The 10920-nt window shown below is 36.2% G+C and overlaps 2 protein-coding genes across 3 annotated transcripts; one reads left to right on the forward strand and one right to left on the reverse strand.

Moving 5' to 3' along the window:
* The first annotated feature begins 173 nt into the window (after window positions 1-173).
* LOC140881623 (26S proteasome regulatory subunit RPN13) lies at window positions 174-4507 on the forward strand. Of its 2 annotated transcripts, none has more exons than XM_073287081.1 (14): window positions 174-260; window positions 731-786; window positions 1323-1415; window positions 1609-1668; window positions 1815-1853; window positions 1962-2036; window positions 2165-2231; window positions 2428-2509; window positions 2736-2851; window positions 2928-2951; window positions 3493-3587; window positions 3665-3742; window positions 3840-3894; window positions 4177-4507. In XM_073287081.1, the coding sequence occupies exons 2-14, from the start codon at window positions 748-750 to the stop codon at window positions 4311-4313; spliced, it is 960 nt and encodes a 319-aa protein (XP_073143182.1). In that variant the 5' UTR covers window positions 174-260; window positions 731-747; the 3' UTR covers window positions 4314-4507. The 2 variants fall into 2 exon arrangements, with proteins under 2 accessions (XP_073143182.1, XP_073143183.1); XM_073287082.1 differs by having other exon boundaries at window positions 193-260; window positions 687-786.
* Window positions 4508-5199: 692 nt separating this feature from the next.
* On the reverse strand, window positions 5200-9547 carry LOC140878144 (cycloartenol synthase-like). Its single transcript, XM_073281755.1, has 16 exons — window positions 9347-9547; window positions 9060-9239; window positions 8895-8984; window positions 8545-8824; window positions 8292-8458; window positions 7956-8144; window positions 7697-7810; window positions 7497-7619; window positions 7282-7404; window positions 7105-7203; window positions 6657-6713; window positions 6523-6569; window positions 6011-6332; window positions 5682-5762; window positions 5508-5591; window positions 5200-5397 (listed from the first exon to the last, which is right to left on the reverse strand). Exons 1-16 carry the CDS (start codon window positions 9545-9547, stop codon window positions 5200-5202), a joined length of 2355 nt encoding a protein of 784 aa, XP_073137856.1.
* Between the last annotated feature and the right edge of the window lie 1373 nt (window positions 9548-10920).

Below are 10920 nucleotides of genomic sequence, written 5' to 3' on the forward strand. Positions count from 1 at the left end.
GTTAGCCTCTAAAGTAAATATAAATAAATAAATAAAATAATGGGTTAGTAATCAATTGGGCCTACAAGTAATAGTTTGGAGCTAAGAAATAGAACATGAATTGGGCTTTTACGGAAGCCCAAATACATGTATTTATTTGTAAGCCCATCCCAGTCTACGACGTTGACAGCTCGAAATCCCAATTGGTGCTCCTTCTCTCCTCTGTGACGGAGCTGAAGCGACCGAATTGAAGAAATTTTGGTTTCTGCACCAAATTACAAGTACGTATATACGTACGACATACTTTATTTCACGGGATCTTGTATTTGATTATTCAGTTTTGTTTTCTTGGATATTATCTAGTCCAGTAGCATTTTGTGAAATCCTTGTATTGCACTCGTAAGAATGTCCCAGGGTTTATTAATCTTATGGGTGTGTAGGATTTTGAGTGAAAAATGGTTTTTTTTTTCCCTCTGCTTCTTGAATGATTAAATTCTTGTTGTCGTACTGAGAAAAAAATCCACTTGTGTTTGGAACCTATCGGTTTTTTGTTTTTGTTTTTGTTTTGAAATTGGAACACATCGGTTTTTAGTAGTGTGTTTTCGCGGCATTAAAATTTTGTTGTTTGAGGATGGATTGTAAATGGAGACGGGGAGGCTTCATGAGGGTTTGAATCCTTTTTCGCTCAACCACGCCATTTGTAACAGTGACTCCTACTTGATTAAAACGTTTTCATTTTGGGGTGGAACAGTTCTTTGGGATACAAGGATGGATTCTTCCTTAACCGAAGTCTTTCCTCATGTTCAGGTATGCTTAAACTATGTGAATTATGTTGATTTATTTTATTTAATTTAATATTTTAAAGATGTATAGATTTATGAGATGGATTTTGTAGACGGGACAATATTAATTTTTTTTAGTATCAACCTATTTCCCCACGTTACCCAATCTGCATTCATTCTTGAATTATTTTTAAATGTGTACCGGTTTTATTGGAAATCTGTTAACATGTGTTAGTTCATGACTGTTTGGTCCATGTTATAGAATTTATGTTTAAACTCATGGTGGATATGGACATGTAGACTTAAACTAATGAGTAAGAGAGTGTGCCTAAGGTAAATTAGCAAAAATCTCTAACGAGACAAGATTGTGGCAATCTTTATGGGAATTTTAGGATTACCTCTTCAAACCGGGGTATTTTATAATATTGGAAGTGAAAATGGTGTTGAAAATTTTGCTAATCTCGCATGCTGTGTATGCATTAAGTAATGTGTACTTTTCCTTTTCGTCCCCCCTTGCAAGGCATGCTTTAAAATGATAGATTCTTCTGTTCCATTTGCCAGGAAGTTTTACTGGAATTCCGTGCTGGGAAAATGCTTATGGATGGAAATCGTGTGATTCCTGATACCCGTAAAGGACTTATTCGTGTCGGAAGGGTACGGCCGTCTGAACGAAGTATTATTAAATTATCTCTGTTTTAATTTTTTCTCATCTTCGGATCTTCTCTTTTTTGAATGCTTCCCCGAAAATCAATAGCCAGTTTCATTTATATTGGTGTTAGTTTTGGTAATCATGGATTTATGGAATTCATTTCTTTTCAATGTGAAATTCTTAATGTGCCTTGCACAGGGTGGAGAAGGGCTCGTGCATTTTCAATGGATCGATAGATCTCTAAATATTGTTGAAGATGTATCCAAGATCATGTGTCATTGGGACAATAAGCAACTGTATTTGATGTTTTTTTTTAATTTTTTAATATTTGCTCATCTTCATCTACTCTATCAACTACTATGGCTTGTTGTCCAGAGTTATTCTTTAACAAAAGATGAACATAGGACCAAATCGTCTTTCCTGAGGAAGCTGTTTTTGAAAAGGTACAGCTATTTGGTATTTTATAGACTTTTGCAGCTTTGGCTACAAGAATAATGCTTTTTATTTTTTCGTGAAGTGCATCCATATTTTGTTTTATTTCTATTGGTCAGGTCAATCAATCTTCAGGGAGGGTTTTTATCTTGAAGTTTCATACTGATGACAGGAAGTCTTTCTTTTGGATGCAGGTTAGTTTGTGAGGTGATTTCTTTGTGTTGTTAGGAGTTGGGACACTTTTTTTTTTTTTTTTTGTTTTTTGAAAACTTTGGGACACATTCACATTATCGAATACAGTTTAATGTTTCATTGGTTGTAGGAGCCGAAAGCTGAGAATGATACACAGTTGTGCAGCTCTGTAAATTTATACCTGAATCAGCCACTAGGTATTTGACAACATTCCCCCAGTCGATACCTGGATACGGAAATATCATTGTTTTGGATTTATTTATTTATTAATTATTATTATTATTTATTTTTATGATTTATGATTTATGATTTTGGTGGTGGATTTTTGTTTGGGTGTGAGAATTGCCTTCCAGTCAAGTTTAAGTGTTTAACTATGTGTTTGTTGTTTAATAGAGTTACCTGGTGAAGAGGAACCTGATGTCTCAGTTCCTGGGCAAAGCTCAGAAGATATGGTTGAGGATGATATTTCGTCTAGGTACTTCTGTAAACATGAAGAAACTTGTTATTCAATGTGGAACATTGATGAGATCTTGATTAGATTAAACCATGATTAGAGATAGATCATTAAATATTTTTTTGCTCAGGTTTTTGGTTTGTTGAAACGAAAGCCATGAAGATGAAATAAATTTCGTTATATCAGTAACAATTCGTGAAATTGTTGGAGGACGCACTAATCTTTCTCTCTTTTGTTCTTTCACTAGAGCTGGAAATTTGGTTGGCCCAAGCATGGTTTCAGAGGCAACCAGTGATGTAACCTCTGCAGGACCAGTAAAGCTGGCAGATCTGCAGAGAATACTAAGTAATATCGGATCTACAGGTATTTTAGGTTCTGTTGGAGAATTAAGGTGACTCAAGTTCTTTAAGATGAAGTTAATTGATAATTTCTGATGCAGATGAAGCTGAAGATCCAGATGCAGGTATGAGATTATTCTTATTCCTGTAGTTTTCATTATCGGGTGAAATAATCACGAATCTGGTAGTCTGAAAGGGCAAATCTATTTGTGGTTTGTGTTGCGAACTTTTACAATATTTGAGGCTTGAGCCCTTGTAGTCTTAAACTACTTCCAATTGTGCTTGGCATGCGAGTATTTGACAGTTTAGCTTGTGACTGTTTGTTACAATCACATTGGATTAACTTTTTTTAAATTCAGTGGTTCACTAAGGCTGAAGAGTCTCTATAATTATTTAGATTGAAATTCCTTAATATGTGAAGGACTGCAGTTTCTATCAAATACTTCGCCAAGAGTCTGTATTACATGTTTTAAAGTCTTTGGATCATGTTAAAGTGAATGTTTTTTGGAGAAATTGTTCGTTTTTAGAGGTATATTGACTAACCACGGAAGAACATTCTGCTCCTGCTCTCAGTTCTACTAATATTTTTCCATTGCCGCATCCAACTGGTGTTTTCATAATTCAGACATCTCTTACTTGAAATGTTCTCATTTTCCTGCTTTTCAGGCTTGGGGTTGGGTGACATTTTGAAGCCGGAACTTATATATCCGTTGATTCAAGAATTACCTTTAGATCAACAATTGGCTTCACACCTACCAGAGGTCAAATATCTTGTGGATTCTCTGAGTTACCAAGTTCTTTATCTGCTCATTATTTACTGACTCCTGAATGCTTGCAGGGGCAATGGACTGCTGAGGAGCTATTAGACTTGCTACAGAGCCCCCCATTTCGTCAACAACTTGATTCATTCACATATGTAAGCCTATGGTCTACTGTTTCTCGCATATGTTTTTATGTGTGTCGCTTCTTAAGTGTTTGTTGGAACATAATGTTTTTTCCTTTTTTTGCTGTAGGTTCTCCGTACTGGACAAGTAGATCTCTCTCAATTTGGAATAGACCCAAGCAAATGTAAGTGATGAGAACTTTTATGTCATTGTTACTTGAACTGGTGGGTTGCTCGATCTTCATAAGGGATCAGTGATCAACTTCGTACGTGTGTTTTGGTGGTGGTTAGTGTCTGGGTATCTTGGGAGAGAAGTTATATATCGACTGTATAGTGTTCTCTATTCCTGCTATCGAGATTTCGGTATCTGAGTGAACTAGTTAAACATTGATTATATTATATGCTATTTGTAGTAGAAAGTTCTACATATTAATGATACAGCTAACTGTAGCTTTACCCACTTGCAGACAAGTTCACTGTACCTTCCTTTCTCGAAGCACTTGAGGATTCTGTTCCAAGAATTTCAGAATCTGAAGAATCGAGTCAAGGTGGCAGTGACTTAAAATCTCATCCCCGCAACGATTCAATGGATGAAGGTCAATAGAAACTATTATATCGGTTGATTTGTTAATTGATTCCAGTGTCCTTTAGCTCTTGCCGTTTGCGTTATGTACATTACCTTTTTTGAAATCATAGAGAAACAACTCAGATGAGGTTTCTTTTATAATTGCCTGGACAAGTTTATTAAAATTCAGAAAATGATCACTTGATTATCTACATGGAGACACGTTTGTTTTCAATTACGAGCCAGATAACGAAAAGTATATTGCACCTGAATTCGCATGAGAAGATCGGAACTGTGCTTGGTCTCTTAGCGATTATCATAGAACTCCTCATGAGTATTTTCATTAAGAGTTCGTTCTTCATCAGTTCCATAGATCGTATTTCCACAACTGTCTTCCGGTGTGATTATTCGCGCTAGTTAACAGTGGATGATCATCCCCTTGGGAATGTTTGAGTCTCCACATTCTTTTTCAACTCTGGAGAATTAATATTGATGTGGCAAACATCAAATTTGATCATATAGTCATGAAGCACAAAAACAGTAATCCATCCATGATATGAATAAAATACCGCATGCGACATTCAGGCCAGTTACAATGAAAGTAGTTGACGAACTTATGATTCACATTGTTACTGATGTGATATTGATTAATGTACTAGAAGATTTGAGATATTCTTTATGTAGATAGATTACTAGGGATGCAGGGCAGCTCCTGCACAAGGACAAGTACTGGAAATCACTTTCTTTTTTGACAAAAAAGATAAAAAGATAATTCTAATCTATCTGCAAGAAATATTTTTATGTACATAATCAATATTTTTATGTACATAATCAAGGAGCAACATATTATAGGACTTATTTTGATGACACATAACGAGCAATCATTCACAAAAACTGAAGGTCCCACGGGACACCGTCCCACATATCAGTTATGGACTTGTATCGGACTGCCCCGTCTCACGGGAGACCTACTCGTAATCACCAGCTCTTCATCTACTTCTTTAAGCACTTCATGATGACGAAACACCTTGTTAAGGTATACCCCGAGAGCCCAGATCGGGAAGATATTTCTGTAGGTTGAGTAGCTTATCATACAGTTCCTATTGAACACACCACTTATTTCCTGTCAAATTCACAACTATGGACGTGACCCTCAGTATGCATAACTGCAACTAGTGTAATAGCACAGAGAAGACCTGAAGTGATTCTCCAAATCTCAAAACTAAAGATTACCTGCTGTGGAAAGTCTCCATTCTCCATTTGGGAATTAATCAGTACCTTAGCTGCACGGTGCAGCGGGCTGAGATCGCGATCAGCCTACGCATAGTCATCATATTACATTTTAGTTCTTAGTTGGCATTTCAATATGACTTTTTGCAAGTCTTTTGTGAATCGAACGAGACTTACTTGACCAGCTTCGAGCAGTGCAAGCATAGCCCAGGCAGTGTTTACTAGGTGTGATTTGCCTTTTCCTATATTTGTGTATACCTGTTATCATGCAGCTTGTGAGAAGTATGTTAGTTTAACCAGATTCAACGTCGTCGAACATGATTAGAACGACTGCGGGATTCCTGAAAATTTTATCTCTGATAGAGAAACAATGGATGAGAGGGTTGACAGAGATCAGAAGTTTCCAGGTTAACACCAAAATGAAGTATGCAATGCAGGTTCTCAGTCATTTATGTATGTCTCAGTTAGAAGTTTCAAAAAATGTAGTGTTTTTCGAAAATTTGTACCTTATCTTGGCTTGATAGGTAGCTTTCTCCCCAACCACCAGAAGGAAGTTGCTTGGACAGCAGAAAATCACAAGCTTTTCTTATACACAAACTGTTGTAATATTTCTTGCCACCTTTGACCAGCCCTGTTACTCCAAACCATGTCCCATAAGTGAAACATACTCCCCAAGATCCATACCATGACCCGTCGCTTAACTGTGTTTTTTCGATGAATTTAAGGGCTTTTTCGATGCAAGAATCTATAGCTTTTCTCCTGTATCCTGGATACAGTTTGTTGAAGCTCTTCAAGCTTTGAATAGCTGCAGATGTGCACTCAACATACCTGCATTGATACCACATTTAGAACTGGATCTTTATTGGTCCGACCGATACTTTTTTACACAAAACGTAGATAGTGGATCATCCAAGACTCAAAAGATTGGATTCAGGCCAGTTTGTTTTGAATTCCAGCAAAGATCCGCCGGATTCACAGTTTCAAATCAGAAATCAAATTACATATTCTTTGATCTTACTGATGATCGATCATGATATCTCCGAATGTCTCTGCCGGATTAATCATCTGTTAATATATACGTGCTTTCATCAAGTACAGAAATAAATAAAGCAATTAAAACCGAATATGACTTTCATTAGTTTCAATGATTACCTCCAACCAAGAATATGATCTTGTTAGTTCATATGATGCAAAACCTCCGTTATGATTCTGTAACAACAATTTGAGGTTAAAAACAAGAAAAGATTCTGAGTAACCATGTCTGAAAATTTAGAGTAAATTAACCTATGAGTACTCTTATCAGTTAGAACTTGATTTCAATATATTGACCAATCTATAAGAGCCATTTCTGAACCTATGCCAGAAAATATGTTGGGCCCAAAATAGTCGAAGATAAGATTCAGTTGACGGTTTAACTGGTGTATGTACAATGAGGGTTACACTGACGGTTACACATTGTTTTCGAGATTACAAAACTACCTCAAATTCAATTTTGAAATTAAAGTGCACTTGAGATAGTTTTTTAATTCCAAAAGGAAGTAACCATGTATGTAACATTTGTTGTACATATAACATAACTCGAGTAATAAAGGGCTACCACCTGCAGGGATAAGATCAAATCAACTGCATCATAAAGTTTATCTGGTTCTATTGCTTGTCCAGCAATCTCGGATGGAAGCTGTGACAGTAAAATGGCTGCCTGATAGTAACCAAGAAACAAATAATCATCAAACTCCACTTAGTTTATTGCAAAATCTTCTGACATTAATGAAAGCACCTCTAGTCCTTCTGCTGTACAATCTGATACTTGCCATCCATTATCTGCAGTAGAAAATCCCCACCCTCCTTTACGGCTATGCCGATACCACGAGCTAAAATTTCCTGAACTGTCATCTCTAATCTTCAACAAGCAAAATAAAAAAAGGATTTGATACACTACATTGAACAGACAAAGTATGATACGCAGAGCAGGTCAACTGTACTGATATTTACTTGTGACATTTTGATGAATTCATATGCTTGTTTAAGCATCAATCCATATTCATTCGGAAGGTTGGTTCCTAATATCGCTTGAACTGCGAGAGCAACATCCCACAGCTGAGACCCGTTGTATCCCTGGAATTTCATTTACCCATGAGTATGTCTTAATGAAGATAACTTATATTTTTGGTGAAGCGATAGGCGAAAGAGACCTTCATTTTCATGCCATCTTCAGCCATCCATAGATAATCCTTGATTCTCGAAAGATGAAATTTGACTGACTTTGAATTTGGATCATCCACCCAACAACAAAGCATGTTTAGTACCTGTGTTTTTTGTGTGGTTATTATCAAGAACGTGCGGTTTAAGCCAAATATTACACAAGACTGATGTTATATTTGGTTTAAGTTCAATCATAAAGCAGCAGAGGAGTTGACAGGGTCCGGAACAACAAAACTGGAGAGTTGGTACCTTATTCACTGGACCAATGCAGAGATAATTGGTGTTTTCATCCTCATAATGAATGTGTTCTATTGTAGTGCTTAGTGCTCTTTGCCTTAGTTTAGACAAGGGCCAACACATAAGTAGTGGTTCAGCAACATCATTTAGACTTTTCCACATAATATCTTGTAAAAGTGGGTGTGGAAAGTATAAATCTTCCTGCAAGAAAAATAATTTGCAGATTATGACCAAGTACTATCCCGACAAGATTTCTTCATTAATACCAAAGTCACAAGTAGCAGAAGATTCACAAAAATGAAACTTCTAAATCTTATATTTTTTTGAGAGAGCCACAAAACTTAGTACCTTTGCACATTGATTTCTGGTTGAATCCCAGTTAATCTGATGATAATCTTGAGTAAAGAGTTCTTTCCTAAGTGAGAGCACAGTGGCATCAATTTTCCCTACAAATCTTCTCCCATATAAATACGACATTGGCAAGTAAACCATCCTACAGTGACACCACAATCTTCCTGCATCAATAATGATCCTCCGTTCATTTCCGAATCAAATGAAATCGGCATAATGATACATACACCAAAATACAGCATGAATCAACCTGGATGTATAGGAAGAACATAAGGCAAAAGCCATAGTTCTGGGGGCAGAGGATTATGCCCATCCCACTCGTATACACCAAGAACCGAGAGCCAAAACTTTCCCCATGAGGGAATGAAGGTGGCGCCACCACGATCAAGAATCCAAGTCCTGGCTTTGTCCATTGCTCCATCCCCAGAGTTTACACCTTCTCCCGAAAGTCTCAATGCAACATAATTGAGGACCGTGCAAAACATGGTGCTATGTCCTTCTATGTGCAAGCCCCACCCTCCATCAACATTCTGTACATATATAAGTCTGCGAATTATCAATATGTCTTGGTGGTATCGAACTAGAATGAAGCATGATTACCTGATGATTATACAGATAACGACGTATCTCTCTCTGATGTTCCTTTTGCAAGATTGTGCTCAACACTTCCATTATGTACAAGGCTATAACCTGTGATGTGCATGGCGTTAGTTCTCGAAAACTTCTTTATTCGATCCACCATTATCAAAGTTGATAGATTCTTACCAGGCCAGGAAGAAGAAACAAAGGGCCACCATAGTCACTAGGCCAGTGGCCATCCTCAGCTTGAAGTGTGGAGTAAAATCTTAAAGCCTTCATCAACGTATTTACCACTGCTTCCTCAGTTATTTCTTCTTCTACCTTCACTTGTGGTAACTCAATCTTGCATGGATTATTCTTAGCGAACTTCAATCAAAATCATCGAAAAGATTAAGAACCGAGGAGTTTTGAATTCTACATTGATTCAAGTTTGTTGTCAAGAGATAAACACTAGACTTTAACACATGTGTCACCTGAATTCGCATAAGAAGATCAGAACTGTATTTGATCTCAAACCGGTTATCATAGAACTCCTTACGAGCATTTTCAACCAGAACTTGTTCTTCATCCGTCCCATGATTCGGATCATATTCCCAGAACTGTCTTCCGGTGTGATTATTCGTGCTCATTAGCCATGGATGATTATTCCCTTCAGAAAGTTTAAGTCTCCACATTTTTTTTTAATCTATCTTTAACTCTTAAGATTCTTGAGAACATATATAGATGCTGGCCAATTGTTGAAAGACGTACGTAGTGCATTGGCTTATTATAGTTATAGGATATTCTATGCTACAGAACTTTGGTATTTCGAGTGATTGATTAATACGTTCTTCTATAATTAATAGAGTCACTAATTCACGATTTGACCCCGATTGATTAAGGCATGCATTTGGTTGGAGACAATGTCTCGATCAAAATACTTGATAAATGATTAATACTTGAAGCCAAATCATTTATATATAGCTATTGCTGTTGAAACGTCGGTACTAGATTAATTGATATTCATTACATATTATATATAATTATTGTAAAATATACGGTGAACATTGTCCCATTAGACATTAATATATTAAGCACGCGACAAAAATTTGATCATAGAGGCATGATTTTACATGATATTAGATAAAATACAAGATTTTAGATGAATTCAGAGAAAGATTGCTAATTGTGTGAAATAATTGAGATTTTTTTAATGATGAAAAAGTCGCAACAGCTGCTTAATTATTATACAGATTCGATCAAAAAAAATATTAATAGAAAAAATGGAACTCATAAATACTATATGGGATACTACAGTCGCCGTTTTTGTCTGATAATGTTTGACATAAAAGTTCTGCATATACAATTGGACAAGGTTAGGCGGTCATTTTCCTTGGTGATTTGCTATGTTACATCATAGTTACCCATCCTTGTCAAAACTCTTGAAGATAAGATAATATTTTATGGTGTTCGTCTCATATAATTGATCCATAAGACCGTGTTATGTTGTGTTTCAGTATTATTATATCTTAAGAAAGGTAGAAGATTTTCTATGTATCAGTAGATGTCTTATGAGACGATAGATAAGTCAATTCAGTACATATTTATAGTAAAAAATAATACTTTTGAAAGGGCCTGTGTCCTGATTTAATATTTAATGATCAAACAATCAAAGATTAATTAATGTAAACGGCGAAAACGCGTTAAAAATTTTCGTTTTGGGCTTACAAAAATTTCGGTATGACCTATACGTAAATAGAACATCCTAAAAACCTGTACAACACAAGTAACATTATATACTCAAAAATAGAGTCACATCACCAATTTACAAACTTATAGTTGCACTGGCTAGGACTAAGCGTATGCAGAGCCGGCAAGGCTCGATCACACTAACATAAATTCAAAAAAAAAAGTCAAAACTATCAATACAGATACACGGAGCATCTCCCCGAAAAATATAAAACTCACTGGTCTAATATATACATATATCTGGGAACTCGATTGACTCCACGCTCGACTCACTGGGTGTCACTAGATCTTGCCAAATTAATTAAAAAATTAACATCGG

The sequence above is a fragment of the Henckelia pumila genome, chromosome 2 (genome assembly GCF_033568475.1).
Source record: "Henckelia pumila isolate YLH828 chromosome 2, ASM3356847v2, whole genome shotgun sequence".
NCBI classification, from domain to species: Eukaryota; Viridiplantae; Streptophyta; class Magnoliopsida; order Lamiales; family Gesneriaceae; genus Henckelia; species Henckelia pumila.

Excerpts from the sequence above, each read along its gene's own strand:
- LOC140878144 (XM_073281755.1), bottom strand. The coding sequence starts at position 9,547 with ATGTGGAGACTTAAACTTTCTGAAGGGAATAATCATCCATGGCTAATG. Across the intron at positions 6,570-6,656 it reads GATCATATTCTTGGTTGGAG|ATGATTAATCCGGCAGAGAC; the intron begins GTAATCATTGAA and ends ATATATTAACAG. Across the intron at positions 5,763-6,010 it reads ACCTATCAAGCCAAGATAAG|GTATACACAAATATAGGAAA; the intron begins GTACAAATTTTC and ends GCATGATAACAG.
- LOC140881623 (XM_073287081.1), top strand. The coding sequence starts at position 748 with ATGGATTCTTCCTTAACCGAAGTCTTTCCTCATGTTCAG. Across the intron at positions 1,854-1,961 it reads AGGAAGCTGTTTTTGAAAAG|GTCAATCAATCTTCAGGGAG; the intron begins GTACAGCTATTT and ends TCTATTGGTCAG. Across the intron at positions 2,232-2,427 it reads ATACCTGAATCAGCCACTAG|AGTTACCTGGTGAAGAGGAA; the intron begins GTATTTGACAAC and ends GTTGTTTAATAG.